The 27,606-nt window shown below is 35.3% G+C and overlaps 1 protein-coding gene across 4 annotated transcripts in view; it reads left to right on the plus strand.

The window, feature by feature from the left end:
- RC3H1 (ring finger and CCCH-type domains 1) overlaps positions 1–25,023 on the plus strand; it is a 79,537-nt gene extending 54,514 nt beyond the window's left edge. For 2 of the 4 annotated variants that reach the window (XM_025430258.3, XM_035718840.2), the window contains exons 10-20: positions 2,757–3,038; positions 3,360–3,574; positions 5,595–5,965; positions 6,986–7,153; positions 11,127–11,279; positions 12,206–12,419; positions 12,988–13,078; positions 13,340–13,472; positions 14,848–15,018; positions 15,945–16,060; positions 17,260–25,023. In XM_025430258.3, the coding sequence (XP_025286043.1) occupies positions 2,757–3,038; positions 3,360–3,574; positions 5,595–5,965; positions 6,986–7,153; positions 11,127–11,279; positions 12,206–12,419; positions 12,988–13,078; positions 13,340–13,472; positions 14,848–15,018; positions 15,945–16,060; positions 17,260–17,413 (2,068 nt within the window). In that variant the 3' untranslated portion in view covers positions 17,414–25,023. The remainder of the gene's footprint in view (positions 1–2,756; positions 3,039–3,359; positions 3,575–5,594; positions 5,966–6,985; positions 7,154–11,126; positions 11,280–12,205; positions 12,420–12,987; positions 13,079–13,339; positions 13,473–14,847; positions 15,019–15,944; positions 16,061–17,259) is intronic. The other 2 variants (XM_025430262.3, XM_035718843.2) reach the window with 2 other exon arrangements.
- The last annotated feature ends 2,583 nt before the right edge of the window (positions 25,024–27,606 follow it).

A 27,606-nucleotide genomic window follows, 5' to 3' on the forward strand; every position in this document is an offset into this window, starting at 1 on the left:
ATGTCTGCCTTTGGCTCAGGTCATGATCCCGGGGTCCTGGGATTAAACCCCATGTCAGGCTCTCTGCTCCAGGGGGAGCCTGCTTCTCCCTCTGCCTATGGGTCCCCCTGTTTGTGCTCTGTGTATGTGTCAAATAAATAAATAAAATTAATTTAAAAAAAAAGACTGGTATTGGCATAGGAACAGATAGATCAGTGAAGTACAATGGAAAATCTGGAAAGAATGCAAGATACAGTAGGAACTGAGCATTTGTGCTGAAGATGGCATTTTGCATCAGTAACAAAGATGACATTGAAACAGCTGCTATCCATTTGAAAAATAATTAGAACTCAATTCTTACCTTAATATTAAAATGAATTAATGTTTATGTTTTTTAAATATTTTATTTATTCATGAGGGACACACATACACAGAGACAGGGAGAAGCAGGCTCCATGCAGGAAGCCCAACATGGGACTCGATTCCAGGTCTCCAGAATCATGCCGTGGGCTAAAGGCGGCACTAAACCACTGAGCCACCTGGACTGCCCGATTAAAATGAATTATAAATGTATCAATCTTTAAGAAGGAAACCGTACTTAAGAGATCTTTGCTGTTGTTACTTAGCCTTTTAATAGGAAAGAAATTTTGAAAACCCAACATCTATATAAAAGAGAAAACTGATAAATTTGAGTACATAAAAACTATTAAGATGTGGCCCAAACACCACAATTAGAAAAAAAAAGATTGGTAGGAAAGTGACATACAGAGGCCTGACAACTCTAACATAAAATGAGTTACTACAAATCTGTAAGGAGAACCAGTAAATGCATGGATCATGAACATACAGGCAGTTCACAGAAGAATCCAGAAATAAAAAAAAGTGTAAAACTATGTCAACTTCATTGATTATTAAATACAAATTAAAACAAAATGATATTTTGAGGGGCACCAGGTAGCTCAGTCAATTAAGCATAGGACTCTTGGTGTCCACTCAGGTATGATTTCAGGACCCTGAGATCCACACAGGGGGCCAGGTTGTGCATTGAGCGCAAGTCTGCTTATCCCTCTCCCTCCCGCCACCTGTGCATGCATACACATGTATGTGCACTCTCTAAGTAAACTCTTTTAGAAATGATAGTTTGAACTATCGAATTAATAGAGACTGTGATACTACCCACTGTTTGAGATAATGAAAAAGGACATTTCTTTTGTTATCAGTCGGAGTTATAATAGTTTTGGAGGGATCCCTGGGTGGCGCAGCGGTTTGGCGCCTGCCTTTGGCCCAGGGCGCGATCCTGGAGACCCGGGATCGAATCCCACGTCGGGCTCCCGGTGCATGGAGCCTGCTTCTCCCTCTGCCTGTGTCTCTGCCTCTCTCTCTCTCTCTCTCTCTGTGTGACTATCATAAATAAAATAATAATAATAAAAATTAAAAAAAAATAGTTTTGGAGTATTATAACAATTTCTAATGTGCATACACATTAGAGTTCTGCTTCTGGTTAGTCACATGAGGATGCAAGGAAATGTACATAAGCATCTGTTACTCCATTGTTTTATTTTTTTTTTTAAGATTTTATTTATTTATTCATGAGAGATACAAAGAGAGAAAGGCAAAGACACAGACAGAGGGAGAAGCAGGCTCCATGCAGGGAGCCTGACGTGGAACTTGATCCTAGGTCACCAGGATCAGGCCCTGGGCTGAAGGCAGTACTAAACCACTGAGCCACCTGGGCTGCCCTACTGCATTGTTTTAACAGCAAAAAATTAAGAACCTAAAATGTACTGACATAAAGGAATTTCCAAGTTATGAAGTAGAAGGAAAATATACTAAGCAGTTGTATATGACCTTATTTCTGTTAATAAAAGTCTTAATATACATAATAATATTAAGGTACCATATGGAGGGAAAAATCTATATAATTATGTACTAAACTATTAATGGTGGTTACACTTGAAGAATACTGTCTCCTTTCCACCTCTGAAATTTTCGGATAAGGGAAACATTCAGAAAAATAGCATTATTCTTATAGGGTGTTGTCTTTGAGATTATTTTTTAAAGCTTACTAGCAGATGTAAATAGATATGCTTTTACTGTTGAGGAACAAAGGTACTAGAGTCTGATGGCTTCATATTTTTCCTGTAGTTAGATTTAGAATCTACTTGTCTTATATACCACCATGTCTTTTTAAATTTAGGCATTATTTTATTTTGTTTATATTAATCCACTTTTAAAATGATTTCAATTTTGTATAGGCACACAATAGCATCAGCATCTCTGAATGATATCTGATACAAAGTACAGTTCTTAATTATTTAAACATTTTAATAGAATAAATGGCAAATTTTTCTGTACACAAGAGCTTTTTGTTTTATTGTTAATTTATAATATAGGCTGACTGTATCCCAAGGCATTTGAGGGAAAGCTAGAGTTATTTCAGAAACTGCCTTCTAAAGATTTTTCTACCCCTTCCAATACATTTCAGAAATAAAAATTACAATAAAAGTAACTTATAATACAAATATTAATTAGCATAATTTGTAATGTTACAAATACTCATTATAAGGAATTTTATACTTGGTGTTTTGCCTGAAATTCTACAGTGTCTACACAAACAAGTTTTCAAGTTGATAGCTACAACCAGTGTTTTAAGAGAATTTCTAGAAAGTAATGTTCTTGGTATCTTTTCCTTTGTATCTGTTTCTCAAATACATTTTAGTTCTTGGTTTTGCTTTTATAATTTTGGGTTTTGGTGTACGCCTTTGCTTTCTATATAGGTTTCGTAAAATGAACAAACGTCTGGTTCCCAGAAGACCCCTGAGTGCCTCTTTGGGTCAGCTTAATGAGGTGGGCCTACCTTCAGCAGCTGTCCTTCCAGACGAAGGTGCAGTGGATCTGCCTAGCAGAAAAACCCCTGCTCTGCCCAATGGAATTGTATCAGCAGGGACTACAGTAACACAACTGATTCCACGAGGGACAGACCCCACCTATGATTCCAGTCTGAAGCCAGGAAAGATAGATCATCTGAGCAGTAGTGCCCCTGGATCCCCTCCTGACCTGTACGTCATTTCTCCTAAGTTTTATTTAAAGTTTCTTCTTTATAAATAGAGGGAAGAAAGAATAATCGGTGTTTTATTAAAAAAATAATAAAACACTGCATTTTGGGGTTTATTTCCTATGCTAGTGATTTTTAAGAAATGGTTAGCATGTGTGAAATAAGATCAAACTTTACAAAATTTGTAGAAGAAATGACTCTTGGAAAAACCAATTTCTCAAGTTAAGGCTTTTTTAAAAAAAAAAAAACATTTAACAATTTGTGTATATTAGAAGTATTTTTGAAACCTTAACCTTGATTGACTTGTAGAATCTTATTCCTTTAGATTAGAATCTGTCCCTAAGAGTATTTCTGCCTTACCTGTGAATCCACATCCTGTACCTCCAAGGGGGCCAACAGACCTGCCTCCTATGCCTGTCACCAAACCACTTCAGATGGTACCACGAGGTTCTCAGTTATATCCAGCACAACAGGCAGATGTTTATTATCAGGATCCTCGAGGAGCTGCTCCACCATTTGAACCAGCACCTTATCAGCAGGGTAATAATCTTTTATTTACATTGCCGTCCTTTCTTAGGAGTTATGAGAACAGTTCCAAAAAAGAGTGATCATATTTGCAGCAGCCTCAAGATAGATAAATGCATTTATTTAATACTTTGGAAAAAGCAGAGGTTTTGTCATCAACTAAATAGTATAAAATAAATGAATTAGCAGAAGTATCTAAAACAAATTGCCCATCAGTGGAAGCTATTTATATTTAAATATATGCATATATTTATGGAAATAACAAGTCACCCAAGTAGACAGTAAAAATTTGCTTAACTAAGGCAGTATCTATTTTCCTGACTAAAATTTTCTTTGAGCATGAAAAAGAATTTAATATTACAGTGGGTATAAATTAAACACACAGTGTGTTTTTCTTGCTTTCAGTTATCACCTAATATTTTTTCTGAGCCCTGTAATATATATAAAAAAATACAGTATACATATTGTAGAGAGTTAATAGTGTAGAGTCAGTATTAGTAAAAGAGTATGAGTATACGTATGATGTATATGTGTGTGTGTATATATATATGTGTGTGTTAAAAATTAAGCATTCACTTGTGGTTATTATTAGTGTAGTAGAGATTAACTGTAAGACTCAAGGGGAGATCATTGAGAACTTGAGGAATCTAAAAGACTTCATGAAAGAATGCCCTAAATAGAAGTATGGGAATAAAAAGATAAATTAACAAATGGATTGCAAAGACAACAGTTTAGAGTTGAGGGTGGAGTAAGGGGACTGTTGTTAAACCAGGTTTGAGTATTAAGGCCTGTATTAGTGTGGTGAGAAAAAAGGGATTTCATAAAGTAGTCAAATTTGAAAAGCCAGCTTTAGTGACAATACTAGATATGGATAAGTGATGGAGTGGAGATGACTGAGGCTTCACATGTACAATTCCTGTGAAAAATAGGAACACTAATTTTTAAAGTAAAATGTTGGATCTCTGTCAGATACCATGTGGTGCTATTACTTTTTTTTTTTTTTTTTTTTTTTGCTATTACTTTTTAAACTGAAGTATTTAGCTTCCCAGTCAGGGAACCAAAAAAAAAAAAAAAAACCAAAACAAAACCCTGAAGTAGATTAAATATATTCTCCATTTCCTTTTCCCAAGGCTATCTTAATTTTGAATCAGAAATGTCTTCTCTGTTCTCAAAAGAATAGCTTTAAATTGGTATGGCACTATTAATACATGTAAAAATAAGATGAAAGTTTTTTGTATCTTCCTTTGGGCCATCCATCACAGGAAAAACTCAACTACTTTTGTTAAGGTGACCTTAAATACACTGTATCAGTCAAGGTCCAGTGGCAGATAACAGAAATTATGCTTGCTGTATTAAGCGGAAAGAGGTTTAAAGCAGGGAGTTTAGGTGCCTACAGAATCAGTGGAAGTACTGGAAAGGGCGGCTTAAGCTAGGCTTCCAGGAATGAATCCCAGAAGTAGCTACTGAAAAAGTCTGTTAATAGGGAGAAAGCAGTAGAAATAGGAAGTGTGGGTTCTATCTGTGCACCAGAATCATATCACTGGAGGCCAAAGTCTGAAAATTGGGAAGCTACTATCATAGCTGTTGTCTCTAGAACTCCAGAGCTATGTAGCAGCTACTAGATCTGCACCAGCAGAATGGATCTGTTGTATGCCATACTACTTTCCAATTAACTCACTTTCACATTCAGAATTCATGCGAGTGATTTGTGGAACCTGAGTTTCAGGGAAATGTGATCTTTTGCTTTCCAGTATTTGCATTGCAGTAAGGTACAGCAGAAAGTCAAATTGAGAGCCAATCTACTATTGTAGATTACATATAGGTTAGTTTTTTCAATGACTTTTAGGGGTTAAGGTTAGTTTTTGCTTATTTTTCATAAAGCCAACCTGACTACATAGGCAGAGGGGGAAAATGTAAAGAAATGAGTGGATTATTCTTTACTGTTGAAGTATTTTAAAAGGAAAAATTTTAAATAGATGGCTTATTGTTGCTTTGGGTTCCCTTTTTTTTTTTTTTTTTTTTTTTGTGTGTGCAGGTATGTACTATACTACACCACCACAGTGTGTATCTCGCTTTGTCAGACCTCCACCATCTGCTCCTGAACCTGGTCCTCCCTACTTGGATCATTATCCACCCTATCTCCAAGATCGTGTAGTAAACTCTCAGTATGGCACACAGCCACAACAATACCCACCTATGTACCCACCACACTATGATGGCCGCCGAGTATACCCTGCTCAATCTTATACAAGAGAGGAGATTTTCCGAGAAAGTCCTATACCCATTGAGATTCCACCTGCAGCAGTGCCATCCTATGTACCAGAATCCAGAGAAAGATACCAACAGATGGAGGGTTACTATCCAGTGGCTCCTCATCCAACTCAGATCAGACCTTCGTACATGAGAGTATGCTGGTTTTCTTTTTATTATTATATAGATTTAATTTGGTTATTGGTTGCAGTGATTTACCTTCTCGCCATGGTAGTAACCCTTTGATCAATTACTTTTAATAAGAAAGCTTCCTCCTTCCTTTTTTTTCATCTTTTCACAATTTGGGTAGGGTTGTTTTTTGGTTTGTTTAACTATTAAAGGGGGGGAAAGAAATCCCACCGCACTCCCACTAACCCTTCTTACTTAGTTTCTGAACCTTAGATTGTTTTATTAACATTTCTAGATCTGGGGTGCCTGGGTGGCTCAGTAGGTTGTTTCTGCCTTTGGCTCAGGTCATGATCCCAGAGTCCTGGGATCGAGCCCTATATCAGGCTCCCTGCTCAGTGGGCCGTCTGCTTCTTCGCTCCTCCCCTGGCTCATGCGCACATGCTCTCTCTCTCTCACTCTCTCTCATTCTATCTCTCTCAAATAAATAAATAAAATCTTCAAAAAGAAAAATCTCTAGATCCACATTTGACTCTTGAGCAACACGGGCATTAAGGGGCACAGTGCCCCCATGCAATAGAAAACCCATGTATAACTTTTGGCTCCCCAGAAACTTAACAGAAGCCTAATATCAACAGCCAGTTAGCACATATTTTGTATATGTGTTATATAATGTAATCTAACAATAAGGTAAGCTAGAGAAAAGAAAATGTTATTAAAATTGTTAGAGAAAGTATATTTACAGAACTATTTTTATTGAAATAAATCTGTGTGTAAGTGGACCTGTATAGTTCAAGCTTGTATTGTTCAGGGGTCAACTGTATTTGGAAATTATGGTCTCAGGCCAAGGAAAAAAAAATTTAATTTGCTCTTTGGGAAAACCTCAGAGTTTTGGGGGAGCTTTATTTTGTTTTACTTTGTTTTATTAAGTCTTAGTATGTTCAAATATTGAGATTAATATGCAAGCTGCTACCTATTAAAAATATGTGCTAAATGAATTAATGTGTTCTGAAATTATTTTTCAGTTTTTACTAATCTTTGCATTTCCAGGACCCTCCTTATAGCCGGCTTCCTCCTCCTCCTCAGCCCCATCCTAGCCTAGATGAGCTGCATCGCAGACGAAAGGAAATAATGGCCCAGCTAGAGGAAAGGAAGGTTATCTCTCCACCTCCTTTCGCACCTTCACCAACATTGCCTCCTACCTTTCATCAAGAAGAAGTAAGCGCATCATTTTTAGTCTCATTTATCAGTTTTTCCTTCATCAGTTGTTTGTTGTATGTCTTGTTTAAGTATTAAGTAATCTTGGCTGTTTCTAAGATTATGAGGATATTTTCCTATGTTTTCTTCTAAAAGGTTATTTTATTTTACATTTAAATCTACATTTCATCTAGAGCTGATTCTTGTTACTGTTAGGATAAAGGTCCATTTTTTCCCCCTAAGGGTATCTCATTGACCTACCACCATTTAATGAAAAGAACATCTTTTCCCTAGTGCCCCGAAGTCCCCATTATCATAATCAGGTCACCTTTATCATAGTCGGGTGATTATACATGTTTCTGGACTCTATTCTGTTTCATTGGTCTATTTCTTTGTCTTTGAACTAACACCACCTGTTTTAGCGTAGTTTTATAGTATGTCTTAATATGTGGTGATGTATGTTTTCTAGTTTTGTCTTTCAATATTACTTTTGCAATTTCCAAATATTTAAAAATTGTCTTGTTGATGTTCACCAAAATATATGCTGCAATCTTTATTAGGATTACATTGAATCTTTGGATCTGTGCTGTCCAATATAGTAAACACTAGCCACATTCTGCTAAGGAGTACTTAAAGTGGCTAGTCCAAATTCATTTGTACTGTAAGCATAAAATATGCACTGGATCTGATGTTTTAATACACCGCAGGAATAAAAAATTAATATATTCCCCTTTTTCCTCATTAATGTATTTATTAATCACTTATTAAATGATAATACTTTAGGGGTGCTTGGGTTGCTCAGTTGGTAAAGCATCTGATTCTTGATCTCAGCTCAGGTTAGGTTCTTGTTCTTGTTTATTATTAAAATTAATTTTATCTATTTCTTTTTTTCATGTGGCTGTTAGAAATTTTAAAAATTATATATATGTAGGTTTCATTATATTTTCATTGGGCATTTTTTAGATCCATTTAGGGAAGAGTGACATCTTTACAATATTGAGTCTCCTAGAACATTGTATACCGCCCATTTACTTGGATCTTATTTAATTTCTTTCAATAATGTCCTAAATCATAGTTTTCAGTGTCTTGCATATCTTTAATTAAACTTATTCCTAGATAACTGATGTTTTTTGAAACAAATGGAATCCTTTTTGAAATTTCATTTTGTTAATACAGAGAAATTAAGTAGATTTTTGTGTATTGACCCTTGTATTCAGCAGTGTTGCTGAATTTCCTTATTGGCTCTAGTATTTGTCAGTGGATTCTTTTGAATTTTTTATTCACACAATCAGATCCTCAGATCCTTAAGAATGACCATTTGACTTTCTCCTTTTCAATTCTTATGTCTCTTCTTTTTCATACCTAGTGCTAGCTAAGATCCTCCAGTATAATGTCAAATAAAGGGGATGACAGCAGGTATTCTTGACTTATTTCTACTCTTGGAGCAAATAGAGCTTTTAATAATTTATCATTATGATGTTCACTGTAGGTTTTTTGGTAGATGATCTTTGTCAAATTAATGAAATTCCCCTCTGTTACTACTTTTAGACTTTTTATGAGTTAGGGACATCAAGGATTTATTTAACTCAGTAATGAGGAAAATAGGATGGTGAAGTTGATTCAAAGAAGAAAGATGGGCTAATATAGTAGTGTGCAAGGCAGAGGAAAAACCACTGAAATAAAGTTGATAGAATAAACTGGTTAATGTACTATAGAGTATAAACCATAATCTTGGGGATTATCTTAGTGTTTCAGCTGGACAGTGCTGCTTGTTACCATGAATGAATGTTGTCTTATCTTTTTAATATCTACATGGTCTATAGTGGTGTTCTCTTTTCCACTTATAATATTGGTAATAACTTTTTTCCTGACTTTTCTGTCTAAACACTTTACATGAATTTTCCACAATAATGTAGGTTAATTAATAAAGTCATAACATCTTCTATTAATGTAATTTTACTTACTTTATTTAAGTATAAACATTACAGTTTTTCAAACATTATATATTAGAGTTCTCCTAGAACCTTGTTACACTATACTATTTTTTTTTTAGCAATATGACACTGCAAAAAGTAAGCTAATTTTGGAATCAAACATAATTACTTTTGAAGTTCAGCTGTGTCACTCTGTGTGCTCCCTTGTAAGTTACTTAGCCTTCCCTAAACTCTGAAGCTCAAGTTTTTCCATTTGTAAATCCAGCATAATAAAGCCTACTTCATAGTGGTGTAGTAAAAATTTAATGAGACACAAGGCATCTGGCATGTGTAACACATTCAGTAAATAATAGCTATTTGTATTTGCTATTTTTTTTTACTTCTAATAAATATAATAATGTCTTGCTATTAAGGAACTTTATCTAGAATTATTTTAGTTACTGACATACAAAGCTATATTTAAAGTTCAGTTCTAAACAATCTACATATAAGTTGTACTATATTCATACATTATGGGACACCTAGATGGCTCAGTTGGTTAGGCATCTGTCTTTGGCTCAGGTCATAATCCTGGGGTCCTGGGATTAAGCTCTGCATCAAGCTCCCTGCTCAGCAGGGAGCCTGCCTCTTCCCCCTGCTCCTCTCCACCCATCTTGTAATCTCCACCTCCCCCACCTAAATAAGTAAATAAATAATAAATACATATACACACATATACCATAGAGAAATTTCTCCAAAATCCCATTTTGTGTGCACGAACTAACCTATTACTTTTTGATAGGATCATTTAGTAATATATCCTGAGGTTTTTATATTTACATTTTTTTGTTCATTGTTTTTACTTAACCCAATTATCCCAGATGTCTTTCTTTGTTAGTATATAAGTTTATATCATCCTTTTTAACAATCACATAATGTATCAGGATGGTAGGGATAAGCACTGTTGTTAGTAGGTCATTTCTTTAAAAAAACTGGCTTTTCTATGTGAAGTTTACATGTGGAAGCAAAATAAAGGAGATAAAATTTTTAAATTGAGTTAGGACAAAAAAGAGTTTATAAACAATAGAAACGGGAGTTATGGTTGAAAATGAGTGATATTTATGAACAGCAAGACCCTTTGTCAGTATAGAAAACCAGTAATGACTCAGAAAAGAGGTTTTTTGTTTTGTTTGGTTTTTTTGGTTTTTTTTTTAGTTAGGGGGAAGCATAGAGCCGCTTAGATATACCAGTAGATCCTACATTATATCAGTGTATATATATATATTTTTTTCTTTTAGTGTATATATATTTTTGATAAAGTGAAAGCAGTATTAAAGTTTTACTTCTAGTACCGCCCTATAATAGTATAGCCTTAGATCAACTGTGTTCTCCCATGGACCTGAGGAACATATGAGTTAGTTTACATAAAAGCACTTTCAAAACTGTAAAACCGTACACAAACGTGAATATTGTGATTTTAATAACAATACATTAGACCTAGAATAGCTATTCTCATAATTTCAGAACTCATCTTGAGAAAATTGGGTATCTTACCCTTTTCACTTCACAGAATCAACCTAAGGACCAGAATTTATTTAAAACATGAATTAATAATGTTAAAGAGATTTCAGTAAAAAAGTTACTGCATCATGATGTACTACATAGAATGTTCTAAGTTACATTTTAGATAGTTTTAGTTTTCTTGTTTACCTGGAATGTTATTGAAAGAAAGAATGAGAAGTGTCCAGCAAAACTAGGGCCTGGTCCATATTAGCTTAAGTGTTGACTTCCATCCAATTAAGAAGAGGATTAGCAAACCTCAAAAATCCTGTCTTGATTCATTGAGATACTTGTTTTTGACCCTCCGCTAACAACAGGTAAAAGTTAAACATCTCTCTTCACTTGTTTTATATTTTTCACAGTCTACAAAAGTCTTCTGTTGTAGCATAAATCAAATAACCATCATTATGTTGCTTTAGGATGGTGTTCTAAGAAATTCCTGCTTTATTGCATTGTTACTTAGAAGACCCGTTTCCTATATGTTTATATATACATACTCACATTTTTTTCCCCATCTGTAGTTTATGGATGAAGACCTGAAGGTAGCTGGGAAATACAAAGGAAATGACTACAGCCAGTATTCTCCCTGGTCATGTGACACGATCGGCTCCTACATTGGAACCAAAGATGCCAAACCCAAAGATGTGGTGGCAGTGGGGAGTGTGGAAATGATGGTATGTGTAATAACTAAGCCATAATTAATGCAAATCAAGATAAACCAAACAAGTCAGACCCCATTAATAGTGTAGACACAAATAATTGAGCTTTCCTTAAGAATTTCAGGCCCCCTTCCCTGCATGCTCTCCCTGTCTCTCTCAAATAAATAAATAAAACCTTTTTTTAAAGGAGGGTTTATTATATTAAAGTAACAAAAATTAGTAAAAATACAACTCATTTCCTTAAATCACTAAAGAATAAAAATACTTGTCAACTTAACCTAGAGGTAATTGAAAATTTCCCAAATGAGTGAAAGACTATCAGTGTTTTTCAGACATTAGTGTGCATATAAATTCTGTTGGAGTCTAATTAGAACATGTTAAAGTGCAGGTCCTAATTCAGTAAGAATGGGGTGAGACCTCTGAGATTCTACATTTCTAATGAGTTCCCACAATGCTACTGCTGATGTTATTGGTCCCCAAACTATGAGTAGCAAGGATCTACCAATTAGATTTCTGTTTCCATTCATGGTGGTGCTTATTTCTTTCTGACTGGAATCCCTTTGAAACATCTGTGTTGGCAGTTAATATTTTTAGGCAGTGGTCTTCTAACTATTGAGTTTTGAAATAGAGTGGGTTGTGATGAGTTTTTTTTTTTAAATAACAAAAATACAAGAGCACATACAGTAAGAAGTAAATATTTGTCATGAGATTATATCTGTATATTGAATGTGTATATATGTACTGAGTCATGATGTAAAATACATTTCTTATTGTGGGGAGTGATCAGAGGTTTAAAAAACAATGTTTACGATGACAAGCAAATTATTTTAGTCATACCAATAAGAACATTATACTCTTTTTTTTAACTTTATCACAGACCTGAAGGAAATAATGTTAGAGATCTAAGTCTAGGGTGGATTTCTCATTTTACTTTTTATCAGAATGTGGAGAGTAAAGGAATGAGAGACCAGAGACTGGATCTTCAGAGAAGAGCAGCAGAAACCAGTGATGATGACCTTATCCCATTTGGAGACCGACCAACCGTATCTCGGTTTGGTGCCATCTCTCGAACTTCCAAAACAATATATCAGGGTGCTGGTCCAATGCAGGCTATGGCACCTCAGGGTGCTCCCACAAAACCTATTAATATTTCAGGTAAGAATTGAAGGTAAGCTGATCTGGTGGGTTCCTATTCATGATCTTCAGCCCCCATCCCTACTCCCCATTTACTATCAGTTGCTTTCCATAATCTCCCAAAACAGTAATCTTCTAAACTCTTCTGTGGAATTATCCATGTAGAAAGCTAATTATAATCCAGGGAATTCTAAGGATACAAACTAAAATTTCTCTATGTGAAGATCATCTGTGTTGGTTTTTGTTTTAATAGCTTTGTTGCTTTTATTAAAATAATGCATTCTCATTTTTAAAATTTTAAATGGGTGCCTGGGTGGCTTAATCAGTTAAGCATCTGACTCTTGATCTCAGTTCAGGTTTGATCTCAAGGTTGTGAGTTCAAGCCCCACAAGAAAGAAACATTTACAAAGACTGATACCTTTCGGTGAGGAAAAAAAAAAAAGACATTAGTACCCTTGTATCATATTGATAGACATTTTTCCAGATAGCTGTGTATACAATATGTTTGTGCCTTTTAGATTATGTCCACCTTAAGAGAAGAATGAAATCTCTGAATTGCATCATTGAACAGTAAATTATTCTCTTATAGATTATACTCCATATGGAACCCATGGCGGCTGGGGAGGTTCTCCATATTCACCTCATCAGAACATACCTTCTCAGGGACACTTCAGTGAGAGGTATGTGTCATTCTTTTTACTTTTATAAACCTTTCAAATTAATTCAGCTTTTCTTATCAATAATCTCTATTTTTTTCATAGTGAAGTAACAGGTTTTTATGTCAGAAAAGATTAAACCTAAAGATTAAACCTAAGATTAAACCTAAAACCAACCTTTTTTTTTCAGTTGAAGTATAGTTGACACAATAAGTTATATTAGGTCAATACTATTTTTTTAAAATAAAACTTAAAATTTATTCCATCCTTTCTTTCCCACCAAAGGGAGAGAATATCCATGTCAGAAGTGGCCAGTCATGGAAAGCCCCTTCCATCTGCTGAGAGGGAACAGCTACGACTAGAATTACAACAGCTAAACCACCAAATTAGCCAACAGACTCAGCTACGTGGACTAGAGGTACCAACTTACAGATATTTTTTCATTCCAATTTTTGAAGAGTTCTCAAAGGAGTTTTAAAAGGAAGAATTTTTGAGGTAGGATGAGCATAAAAACTTAACATCTGTTTCTTAAAGAGTTAGTATAGGTGTCCATTCTTCAAAGAGTTTAAGTACTTAAGAGTCCAGTGTGGGACAATAGAAAATTTAGAACTTTCTATTCCATGAGAAGAGAAAACAGACTATCTAAAATACCCCAGCAGGAATTTATATTCCCTGATGGCACATTTAAGGTATACAGTTTTTATAAACAAATGCTTTTAGCTTAACATTTTTTCATTTTTTCATACTGCCTTTCTTAATCTAAAAAAAAATTCTCATTTCTTTTAGTCTTCAGGATATATTTTTAAATCTTTAAAAGATAGAAGCTTAGAACTTAGACTTTAAAAAAACTGGCCTCTGTATAGTGATTATGCCTTTCATTAATATAGTTCTTTCAGTTGATGAGATATCATCACAGGTCCTATTTGACCCTTACAGTGACCTTGACTGGTGGTAGGTCAGGCAAGTGCTATAGTCCTCCTCTTCCAGTTGAAAGATAGTAGTTATCTTTCTACCAAGATCTTTAATAAGGAAGACATCCCTTTGGAAATAAATTTTTAACTAATTCTTAGATTCCCTTATTACAAAGACCAACAGGAGATTGCTTTTTTGGGAATACATGTCTGACTTGTGTTCTTTATGTAAGCAGTAAGGCTTAGAATTTTTTTTACTATATAACATTCATATTTTGTCTTGTGCCATTTCATTTACATTGGTCTAGAACTTCTTGCTGATTCCTGTTGTAAAAAAAAAAAATGCTGTGTTTGACTGTGTCCTTTGGTTGACTTTTTTAAAGATTCAGACCATTAACTCCATCAACTCTTATTCCTTATCATACTAATTCATGGTTTTTTGTCTAAGTTGAAATTTGTAGACCCATTTTCTGTTCCAAAAGGATAATCAGCATCAGTTGGAAGTTTGCCACATATTTAACTCAGTATGGTTAAAAGTCCTTGCCATTACTGAGGTTTCATTGAAATAAATCGCAGGATTTACTTCAGAAAATTGAATTTAAGAAAGAGGGGGAAAGATGTACATTTATACTTCTCTTTCAAATAAAGTAAGAGCAACTTCTACCTAATGTTAAATTACTGTTTACTAAGTTTAAATCACCTAGTTTTTCTTTTTTAATTCAGATGGCACTCAAAAGAGACAGTGCCTTATAGTTGCATCATTTCTATTGCACATATCTTCCTGATAAGCTACTTTAGGCAGTGGTCTGAGAATGGGCCTGGTCATCCCGTGCATGGTGTGAAATGTGTTGAGTTGTGTATGTGCTTGGCTTTATGCACTAGGCTGTTAGTAACAGGCTGGTGTTGCAGAGGGAGGTCAACACCCTGGCAGGCCAGTCACAGCCCCCACCACCAACTCCAAAATGGCCTGGGATGATTTCAAGTGAGCAATTGAGTTTGGAACTGCACCAGGTGGAAAGGGAAATCGGGAAGAGAACCCGGGAACTGAGTCTGGTGAGTGTTTGGTGGGAAAGGGGTGGGAACTAGAAGAGGTGAAAGGAAAGCTTTTGTGTAGTGATGTCTTAGAACTTGCAGCTCTAGAGCTCTAGAATCATCACCCCTAAGGCACTCCAGTGAGTGGTTAATACCTAGAATTATCATGAGGATGGGCTGCCTCCCTTTTTTATTCATTCCTCCTCTCATTCCCTTTTGATGTGAGTGTTCTTTGTCTTAGGATTCTGCATTATGAAAAACTTGCAGGGAAAACAAGGCAGTTAATTGGGTATTATTAAATTATTGTTAAACATACTGATTAGGGAAGCTGAGAGGGGATGATGTTATGATTTTGCAATACCATGATCTTAAAAAACTATGTGTTCACAAATAGCAGTCAGTTTTTATAGCCCTTTAGTTATTGAAGACCTGTTTTTTTATTACGAGGGAAATGCAGTCTGCACATTCCTTCCTGAGGAATTGTATCCGTGGAAATGCCTCCTAATGCACAAATACTGGTTTTGGGAAATTTTGGATTTGGGGGGAGTGAACCATTCCCCTAGGTTGCATGGTAATTGACTCTTTTGTTAAATAGTTATAAGTTCTTTCCAAGCAAATAAATGAGGTATTTCATTTTTTTGCTTTCAATAAGTATGTTATAGGTAGTGATTATATTTTTGCTTACCTTTTCTAAGTCATCAGTTTTTCTAACTTGGGGCATTCTCTCCCTTGTTTTCTAGCTTGGATAGTGAGCAGATGTACTCTCTTATTATCATGTATGTCTCTCTTTTAGGCTGCCCATTTCTTTGGTCATTTTATAAAAATGATTTATAAATATCATATAAAAATACGATTTTGGATTATCAATTTGTATTATCTATATTTGGTCTATTTCATTAGCACTGTTAAATAGAAGATAATTTAATTTACTTCCTTCTCTTCCAAAGGAGAACCAGTGTACTCTGGACATGAAAAGCAAATTGAATACAAGTAAACAAGCAGAAAATGGACAACCAGAACCACAAAATAAGGTTTCAGCTGAGGACCTTACATTGACATTCAGGTAAAGAAAGGGACATTTCATAGTCTTATATTATCCAATCCTGACAGAAGTTCCCTCATAAATATGATTTTTTTTTTTTTAAATACCATTATTCAGGTGTGCCTGGGTGGCTCAGTCAGTTAAGCGTCTGCCTTCAGCTCATGTCATGATCCTGGGGTCCTGGGATCAAGCCCTGCATTGGGCTCCCTGCTCAGCTGAGAGTCTGCTTCTCCCTCCCTCTCTCTCTGCCTCTACATTCTGCTTGTGCCCTCTCTTCTCTCTCGCAAATAAATAAAATATCTTTTTTAAAAAATCATTCTGTATACATTGAGAAAATATTTTCACATAAATTTAGTTCTAAAACTTGTTTTTCTGAGTCATGAAACTTATTTACAGATCCAAGATTGTTAATATATAACAAATGAGTTTTTCTGGTTCCATTTCTTCTTTCTCCTATTTTTTATTTTATTTAAAACCAATTCAACATTTTGGTGTAGACCTTTCCAGTCCTTTTAAAGTGTGTGGATATGTAGCCTCTTTCAAATCCACCTTCCACCCTATCCCCCTAGTTTTTAATTCGGCCTATCCCACATCATCTAGAGGTGTGGAAGGATATATGTCAGCTATGATTAAACAACCCCGCAAAAAACCGTATCACAGTCAATTCTTTGTTTGCATAGCTTTAATTATTTCCCTAGGTTATTGTGAAGTCATTTACTACAGAGTCCTGAGTTACCTTCCTGACGATTGTACAACAATAATTTCTAATGCTCTGTTGGTTTCAGGCTTAAGTTTTAGCTGTTTAAATCCATGCATTTGTCCTAAGTTCAGAATAATTTCTCATACGAGTAAGCCTGCTAAAGCTTAAAGGGGTCAGAACTTTTTCTTATTAAAGTCCTGTTAGTAAGTATTTAAAACTATGGGTCTTACAGTCTCTGGAAATGCTCAATTCTGCCATTGTAGTGTGAAAGCAGTCATAGACAATACATAAACAAATGGCAGGCTGTGTTTCAGTAAAACTGTACTTAGAAAAATAGGCACTGATTAGCCTTCGTTTGCCCACTTCTATAATAAAGCATGGGTATAGAACTGTAAACTAAAATTTAAAAGCTACTTGTGTATTTTTCCATACTCCTAAAAGAAAGACCCTATTGATTTTATTCTACTAATCATTTTTATCTCTCCTTATTTAATATTGTTGTTGTTTTTTTAATTAATAGTGATGTACCAAATGGCTCAGCTTTGACACAAGAGAATATCAGCCTCCTGTCAAACAAGACCAGCTCTCTGAACCTGTCAGAGGATCCCGAGGGAGGAGGTGACAACAATGACTCCCAGAGAGCCGGAGGAGTCACATCCACTTCTGCTCCCTAAATTATGAAGAGTTCGACTTTTATCTTTTGCTCCTGATCAATTTGTGGGGCATAGGGGTAGGAGAACAGATAACTTCTAAACTTTTTCTCTGAGAGTGGTCAGAGAAATCCAAGAAAAGTACCGGAGGCAATGTGCACAAATACCACTACTAAAAACAAACCCTGCACATAGTTCACATTAATGCATTTTTTAATTTAAAAAAAAAGAAAAAGAAAAAGAAAATTAGCAGTATCTGCAAGCAATTCAGATTAAATTTGTTTTTGTTCTGTGAATGAACTTTATTTTAATAACTTTGGACGCCTTGGATCCAGGGCTTTAAAAAAAAAGAAGATATTATATATACACTCTGTTTGATTAATTGTATGATCTTAATGAAGTAGGTTTTTCTTGTATTTTGGTATTATTACATACCCAGTGTATAATTCCTTATCCCCGATCCTTCCCAACTTTCACAACCCCATAAGTTAAAACAGACAGAAAGCACCGGACTGTCTGAGAATTCTGTGGTGCTTGAGAAACAAAGAGACAGTAGTAGACTAGTTATTAGAAAATGTGCAGCAAACCAACTTTTCCAAGAGCTCTTATTTGAAAGTCATAATTTTCTTTCCCTTTCTGGTTTCTGGCTTCATGTGTGTGTTTTTCATATGGCACTAAAACTTTTTGTTGTTCAGGTGGGTTTTGTTTCTTGTTTTTGTTTTTACTTCCACTTTTTCAGAGAGATAATTCCTAATTAATTTTTTGAAGTCCTCATTTCCATATTATGGATCCATTTCATTCTCTTGATGTAATCAGAAAGCCAGGCCAATATTGTAGGCTGTTCGATTAGTTTTAAATGGAGATTATTTTAAGAATGAACTGTAATTTATTAGTTAGTACTGAAAAATACATGGTTGGTATATTACCTGTACTGAGCTGATGGTTGGAAATTTGGAGTTGTGCTTTTCAAATTAAACTTTTGTTAAAATCATAAAATGTTTTTTAAAAACCCAGAAAACAAAAACCACTGGGAAAATCAACCATGTTTTAAAACTGCAACACTTGAATTGAAAATGAGCAGTCACATTATTTCTGTTGATGTTTTTGTTCTGTTTTACTGTCAGAACCCAAAAGTATAAAATAAAATTAAAGCCCCTGGTTTTCAAATAGATGAGTCAAATACAAACTGCCCAGTTCTTAAGGATAGTTTATAAATTAATAGTTGTTGTTCAGAATCATCGGCGCAAGTAGGCAGTTAAGTACCTAAAAGTTAGTTTTCATAGTGAAGAGATTCTTGATGAAAATGTTGAAAAGAATAAGAAATTTTAAAATTTAGTTCTGCTGCACATATTCTGATGCCATGTGTCTATACTGAGCTAAGACCCTATAAAACATGTTTAGGGGGGATTATTTGATATAGTCACCCTCCTCATTCCTATGTTTGCCTGATTTTTTAAAAATTTCCCTTTCTGGATTATACTACTACAACAGAAAGCACTGGTTATGTAATAAGTTACTGCATTGCTTTGGTTGGGTAAAAGCAAGAGTTTGTATTTTTCTTGTTTCTTATTTTCTTAACCCTTAACTCCTGCTGAGGTCATAACAACCTCAGTGTAAGCTCTATGTCCATCATACTGTTAACTGAAACAAATGGGGGGAGGGGGGAGGGAAATACAGTCCTGCCATTGCCTACCAGTAGGAGAGTCCAAACAGAACACTCTTTTGAGTAGCGATTATTTAATTTGCCCAGTCAAGGCACCGTGTTTATATACTATTTCACATTGAATTTGATTATGCCCTACAGACCTGGCTGGTCAAGGATTTGATATACACATATTGGCTTGGGATTCGAGCTTTCTTTTTTATTTAAATAAAAATTTATATATATTATATATATACATATATACATAGCTATATCTGTATATATATTGGGTATGTTTTAAGGATTTTTTCGCATGAGCGCAGCTGTTGCGATAAAATGACTGGGAGGTAGAAGCACTGAATGAAGATGAGGCATTTTTTTTCAGTTGATATCCATATTTTCCTTTTTAAAAATACACACTTGCTTTTTTTGCTTTTTGTTTGTTTTCTTTTTTGCTTAAAACCCTCTTATATGTAAGTGCTTATTGTTTTTTGGGAGAAGGAAAGAAACTTTGTGTGTCTGACAGAGTCCCAAGATTTTTCATTTCTTTGTGTAACTATAAAAGGCAACATTCTTGGCCTCCAACATTCTGTAGGCAGATTTGGGCAGTCTTATTTCTCCTTTGGACATGTTAGATAATTTATAAATTTTAGAAGCAGTTGGTTCAGCTTGGAACTCAGAATGATTCTGATATTGGAAAGGAATTTATGAGTATTGATTTTGTTGACGTTCAGAATAAAATTAAAATTCTATTTTGGAACTCCATTGAGACATCTAATAAGTCAACTTATTTTTATATCTTTCAAATACACTCCTTGCTTTCACCATTTTGATTTGGTAAGTTAGGCAGGAATAGGTGTTAACTTATTCTAACTTTATTACTATTCTGAATAAAACTAGAAAAGCCACAGTTGAATTGACTTAAAATATTCTTTCGCTTTTTAAGATAATTTCATTGGGGATGGGGATGGGAGGCAGATCTCTTAAATTGTAGCCTTAATTCTAGCTATAACCTCAGTAAGGACCCACACACTCTAGAGGAAATCTAGTTGGCAGAAAGGCAAAAGAATGATATCCTGTTCTCATTGTGCATATGACTTACCTATTTAAATTGGTCACTGCTTTTTATCTCATGGAAATTCTTAAAACTTTCTTAGTGTTCATAAGCAGTTTTAGGAATTAAATAAAACCTCCAAAGTTTGGATTTTTTTTTTTTCTTTTCTTTTCCTTTTCTCTGTGATACACTTTGTAAAATGATGAACCTATAAGGGTAAGTGGCCTATTTGGGCAAAACTACTTGATTCTTTAAAAAAAAAAAAAAAAAAAAACTACTCGACTCTTCAGCTGCTTTGTCAAAGCCTATAGAAGCCATTGATTTTTTTTTTTTTTTTTTTTTTTTTGGCTTTTAAAATGTATGCCTTTAGAGACAGTTAAGAAATTAAATCAGTCAGGAAATAGAGTTTTTATGCTTTCTACTTAGTAAAATATGGATTTCTTCTGGAGATGACTTTATTTGCTTTTCACTGAATTTAGAAGCAAGACTGACATCACAGATGAACACAAGCAATTCTTAGAGAGTTATGGTAGGAGTATATTAAGCACTATGTTCATTCTTGTTTAGATAACAAAACCGGAATCTTATTATAGCTAGGGATATAAAAGTACTTTGACTTTATTTTTTCCCCAAAGGTATCTCTGGAAAAGAGTAGAACTGAGAATAAGATATCTACACGCAATTTCCTAACTTATATATAGTTCTTTTGCCTTACTTCTAGATACTGTCACAAGATAAATCCAATAGCTGCCCTGTCTTGGGTAATTTACAGAAGCTAAAGTGACCAAAGATCCATTCCTTATTACTTTTGTAATCAAAAGAACAATTAGCTGTAGTATAGGTTTCTAGTAATAGTATTCACATGATAAGACACTATTTCTAATGCCAGCTACAAATATTCAACTACTCACAATGTATAAAAAATTATTTGGTATGGCATTTATGTGGCTGATTCCCTTCTCTCATCTTATTTCCCTTTCCCTTCTCCTCCACTTTCCTGTGTATTTATTCTTTTGCCTAAAATAAAATTGGTATGATTCTCATTTGCTACCATGAATATGTAACTCCATCAGACTTTCCATAGGTCTTCAGGGTTGGAGCTCAAAGTTTTGTGGTTTTTTTTCTGGCCCTTTTCTATCTTGCAAATTCCCCTTGACTTACCCACAGCCCTCCCTAATCTGCAACAGTGACAGTTTGCTGCCTCAAAACAGAGCATTCAAATGAATTCGCTTAGCCAATAACTTCTGTGAAGTTGCCTTTTCTAATGGTGTTATTACTCAGTGATGCACAAATGTGGTATTTGCCCTACTGGTAGGCAAACAAAGGTCTGGTTAAGAATGGTAACCTGCTGTTTTCTTTAAAGGAGAGCCAAAGACTTGTGCTTTACTCTGTTTTGGTTTGGGGGGGAAATAGCCATTTTGATTGTGAAACCTTTTAGTATTTGTGATTGTATTGTGTAAGTAGATTTGTCTAAAGTTAACTGTTAAAGGTAGCTGGCCTTATAAAATGTAAAAGTAATGAAAATTCATCAGTTTCTCTAAACCAGTGAATGTCATCTTTTACAGTATTTTGTGTAAGCAGTCCCCCCATTTTTTGAGATTATCTTGTCATAATAGCATCTTGTGTGTTTTGGTTTTTTACTTGTATCTGAAGGACAATCTGTATCACTTTGGTCAAGCTATGAGACTGGGTAAAAGAATTCATGAGCATGTGACTAGTGAGAAATAAACTGTAGTCACTGCATATGAGATTATATTCAGATTTGGAGAAAAAAACAGATTCTTTTCACTAAAGTATTTGCTTTTAAATACAAATGGTGATGGATGGAGGTCTTACCATCTTCCACTTTGTTTTTGCTCATTTTAAAGAATTGAGTAAAGGTTTCATATATAAAATCTACCTGTAAAAAGCACCTGTAATGATACATATTTTATTAAAAGGAAAGACCCAGTTACTTTTTAGGAGAAATTAATATAATCTGCCTGGAAAGTAACTGTACTCTAAAAAAGCCTGATCATGTGTATTTTTAGTTGGTGATACATGGTGATGGTGATGCAAGATGATCTCTTCTCTGAAAAATCAGCCTGTTCTTGTAGATGAAAATTAGAGCAACTAAACTAAAGCAGATTTCACTTTAAACATTAGGAATTGAACAAGCAAGCAGTCTACTTCTATTGTCATTTTACCCATTTTGCTGGTCCTCATTCATACCTTTCTACCTTGAACATCTATGGGTTTTATATTTATTTGTTACTTCAGCTCAGCTTTATGAAATTTTCCTGCTGAAATGACTTATTGGGAATTGTAGGTGGATTGCAGTTAATATATTTTTTAAGTTATTAATTCAACTTTTTGAGCCATTTGAAAAAGAAAGCTATTTTTGTCAAAAAGTACTATTAAATATAGCAAATGCCCTTATAATTTGGTTTTTAAAATTTTATTGCTTTGACTCCTAGAGATGTTTCCATATATAACATTCTCATTGGTAAGTAATACTAGCTACGATGTTAATAAAGAATAGGACACTGCCACCACCAGAAAGAAATAACACCTTTTAATAATAGTGTTCCCAATAGGTGGGTTTTCAATACTGCACTGAACAAAGTGGGTAAAGCCCTTTGAAATCCTGTTGTGATAAAGGGACTTAACCTCACCACTGGAATCCTTGTTTTCAGAGCCTCTGAATTTTCAGCCAAACACTGAATTTACTTTAAATTTGATTCCTGAACAAAACATCCCTAGAGTAATAACCTTTATTTTCACAAGAAAATAAGGCACAATAACCCAAGAGAGAGAAATTAAACCTCAAGATTATATTGTGTCCAAAAATGTGTATTTAGGAAAGTTACATCCTGTGGAGTTAGTATATTATCTACTAGATAGGGTGACTTATTTTCTTGTATTGAGGTCTCTGTTTCTGATTGTTTTTGTTTTGTTTTGTTGTTTTTAACTCTTAAGTAGACAGAGCTCACAAGTCTTTGGCATCCATTTTAGGTTGTACACTCAGAGTCATCTTATAACTGGAAACTGTCAGGCAGCCCCTGCCACCCACCCCAGCTAGTGCATTAAAGGGTCAAGAAAAGGATGGAGGGATCCCTGGGTGGCGCAGCGGTTTAGCGCCTGCCTTTGGCCCAGGGCGCGATCCTGGAGACCCGGGATCGAATCCCACATCGGGCTCCCGGTGCATGGAGCCTGTTTCTCCCTCTGCCTGTGTCTCTGCCTCTCTCGCTCTCTCTGTGTGACTATCATAAATAAATAAAAAAATTTTTAAAAAAAAAAGAAAAGGATGGAAAGAAACTGTTGGATAATTGGTTGCCTAGTTGTTCGTTGGGTGGGGGCTGATTTAAAAAAAAAAAAAATCACCATTTATAGTGTAATCACTGATTGGCTGCCATTCTTACAACAATATCTAAACAACCCTGTAAAATATTCCTCTGATTTAAAGGTAATTTAAACATTTGTTTATCATTTTTACATCCTCTGTTCAACTAAGGCACTCTCCTGAGTGCTACTTTTTCCAAGTGTATTATTGCCCACATTTTCATTACCCCAGCCCCACCCCCTTCATCCTTTCTCTTCTCACCTTCTGGAAATGAAAGGAACCTGGAGGGACTTTTTTCTTTCCTTTTCTTTTTTATTTACTGATCCAGAGGTCTCATTGTCTTACTTTATGATGATACTATGACTTCTTGGAACAAGAGCAATGGAAAAAGTGAATTAAAGTGATGAACAAAATCTTTTACCCACTTAAGCATTTTCCAGTTGTGAGATTCCTCTTTGTGTGCGGTCTGTTCCCTTGTTACCCCTGCTACCCACCCCCCACCCCCCACACTATGGTCAATTTGGTCTTTAGGCCCATACCAGTCTCCCCGAGACATTCTGCAGTCATTATCACCTTTTTGGGTGGATTTTTTTTTTTGTTTTTTTTGTTTTTTGTTTTTTTTTTTTTTTTTTTTTTAACTTTTTAACATTGATGCATATTTGCTTGGGATAGAGCTTGTGTAATTTACCAATCGTATTGATTGTATGTGATTGTGCCCTGCAGAGGTATATTTAACAAGACAAAAATAATTTAGATTAATAAAGGAGCCCATGAGATTTGAGTCAGGTTATAAATGACTTCATGAAATCACTTAGTTTTGGATAGTGAGAATTTATATCTCCTGTTCTTAGAAATCAGTGCTAGACAAAAATACCATTTTTTAAAAGTTCTCTTGCATTCCTATTTTTTCCTTGCCTCAGCCCCATTTTTTTTGCCTTTCTCCACCCACCTGTTCAGAAATAAAAATATTGAGTCTTAAAGTGACAGCTGATTTTAAATTGCTAACGTTTGTGAAATTTTACTTTTTCCCAGTGTTTTCAACTTAAAAAGAAGACAAATAGGTTAGAATTTCAATCTGTGTGAATAATTCTTTAGCATCTTACAAATTGTGAAATCTTATTTGAAGACTCTCTTAAAAGTTCTTTTGAAATAGGAAAAAGAACCCTGTTTGAAATGGACCATTTTCTTCTCTTTAATGTGTTTATATTTCCAATTTTTAAACAGCCTTCAAAATAAGTGAGGTGGAAATAGAGTAATAGGAAGATGTTTAGGGCAGCAGAATTCTGGGTCTGAATAAGTAGACGTTACACTTGTCAGGTTTTTAAGAGGATTAAGGCCATCTTTTTCAATTTTGTATTATTTGTGTGCATGTTGTTTATATCAAAGATGCCACATTTGTTAAAATGCTATTTCCTTTATTACCTTGGAAACTGACTCAGCCTCATGTTGCTCCTAAGTAGTGTTTAAAGCTCCCATGAGTTGCAGATAAAAGGGTTATTTTAACAAGTAGAAGGAGGTGATTCACCTTTTGGTTTGTAAATATATGAAAGTGTCTACAAGGTCTTTATCTGCTTTCTGTCAGCATTTATATTAAATGATAAATTAATGAGGAGAAACGTGTAGTCTTTTTTATAAATGAGTCTGTGCCATTTTATTCTAACCTTGGGATTGTTACACCTTTCTTACACTTTTTATGTAAAAAAATAGCGAATTAGATACTATGCACAAGTAAACACATACTTGTAGTAGCCAATTTTGTAGAGATATCATAGGAATTACTCCAGCCTTAAATACATTGCAGTCCAGTTCCTTCATATGTTCTACAGTAATTGCACATTAGCAGTAAAAGTAATGGTTTTGAGATCCTACGGTCAGTGTTCAATGAGACTCCATGGCTAACATCCAAAGTTCTGGTTCTTAGGGCTATTCTTAATCAGGACCTTCTTTATTTTTAAGCAACATGGAATTCCTCTGAGTACCTTCCTGATGCAAATATTTTTTTTTCTTTCCATTCTTCTAATTGTTCTGAAATCCCCACCAATTAGTCATTCCTCGCAGTTAGAAGATAAGTGTAGATTGGTTTCTCTTAGAGACTGGTGTAAAATATGCCTAAGTCAGCAATTCAGTGGTGTGAAGAAGAAAAAAGGGGGGGGGGGAGGACTGCTCTAGATTCAAAGGAAAGAGGAAAAAAAGAACAAATACAACATGTAGAGTTTATTTGGATCCTGATTCCAACAAATCAAATGTGCAAAGGCACTTTTTGAAGTAATAATTGGGTACTAGGTAAGACCAAGGAATGACCTTTTTGTTCAGTGTAATAATATATTTATAGAAGTAATCTTACAGAAATTGGCTGGCATTTCCTTTATTTTTGAAGAAAAGTAATACACATAAACAGGATTATTTACACCTCCTACCAACAATTAGCAATTAGATATCCTTTGGTACCATACCTGACCCTAAGGGAAGGAACCATAGTTAAAAAGGTCAGAGGACATTAAGGATGGTAACTACAGCAACCATCCTTGAATATTAAGAAATCTAGAGTGGGAATTCCAAAGCCAATTGTACCATCTTTACCACTTTGCTACTCCTACCCTGCCCACAAGTGGTAGGGTATTTCCTGACCCCTTACAGACTCAAATAGAGTAATAGGAGTTTGTATTTTCTGTATATTAGCATTTCATTCCCATTAACCAGCTAATCTGCGATGATCAATTAGTAAATCCCCTCCACTTTTTTGTTTACTTATTATTTTTTAAAGCTTTTATTTATTCTTGAGAGACTCAGGCAGAGACCGAGGCAGAGGGAGAAGCAGGTTCCATGCAGGGAGCCCGCCATGGGACTTGATTCTGGGACCACAGGATCACGCCCTGAGCTGAAGGCAGACACAACCACTGAGCCACCCAGGTGTCCCCCTTTTTTTTTTTTAAGACCTCCACTTTTCAACATGGTAGCCGTTAATGGCTGCCACCTTTTTTGAAACACGTTGTAAATCAAAAGTGAACTTTGAGCTACTCACTGAACACCCACTTAGGTATTTATTGAAGTGATTTATTGAGTTGAGTTCTTAATCACATGTACAACACTAAAAGAGAACACTATCCTCAAGGAGCTTGGACTCTAGTTATGAAAATTGACACGAAAACAGTTGAAAAATAGGTACAATCACGAGTAAAACACTAGAATTACCAAAAAATTATCCAGCCGCAGGTGTCTTCAAAAGAAGAGCAAGGAGAGAATGAGAATGTATGCAAAGAAGATTTAACCTGTGATGCCTGGGTGGCTCAGGGCATGATCCCTGAGTCCTGGGATCAAGTCCCACATCGGGCTCCCTGTGTGGAGCCAGCTTCTCCCTCTGCCTATGTCTCTGCCTCTCTCTCTGTGTCTCTCATGAATAAATAAATAAAATCTTAAAAAAAAAAAAAAAAGATTTAACCTTGCTTGGCTGGGCAGCAAAGGCTTTCCTGAGGAAGATGCATTGATGGTGAGATGTGAAGAATGGACAGAATGGTGGGTGATGGAGACAAGAGACTGCTAGTCAAGAGAAAACAGGATATGTGAATTCCATCTTTGGAAAGAAGAATGCATTACAGACACCAAGTGGTTGAGGCAAAGACCGTGGCATGAGATGAGGCAGAGCTGGATCACAGAGGCTTGCAGACCATGCTAAAGTATTTGGATTTTATTCCGAAAGTAAAGGGAATCCAAGGAAAGTTTCCAAGCAGGGCAATGAGGGGATCTGATATGTGCCTCTTTATTCACATTTATTGTAGAGCTTCTGTGTCAGTACTTCTCAGACTTAATGTGCATACATTTCACTTGGTGCTCCTGTTTCAAGGGCGGTTACCATTTCAGCAGGTCTGGAGTGGGGCCTGGGATTACCCAACACACTACCAGCTGATGCCAGTCCTATTTGTCCAAAGACCACACGTGTGAGATTTAAAGCAATTTAGAAGCAGAAAGTTCCAGTTTCTGCCATCCTCAGACTTCTGTGAAGGAAATGAGACCTAAGATACAATTAGCATCACCCAGAGGCTACTTCAAGGAGCAATGCATAGAGGTGGAGAAGCAAGGTGATTCAGGAAAGTTTTACACCTGAAGAGTTGATTCTTAAAAGGTATGGAAGTGTTTACAAGATGAACAAGGTAGGGAGTAAATACTCCCAAGCCTGGGAGCACATAGACAATCATGAAAGA

Source organism: Canis lupus, chromosome 7, assembly GCF_003254725.2.
Source record: "Canis lupus dingo isolate Sandy chromosome 7, ASM325472v2, whole genome shotgun sequence".
In the NCBI taxonomy this organism is placed as follows: Eukaryota; Metazoa; Chordata; class Mammalia; order Carnivora; family Canidae; genus Canis; species Canis lupus.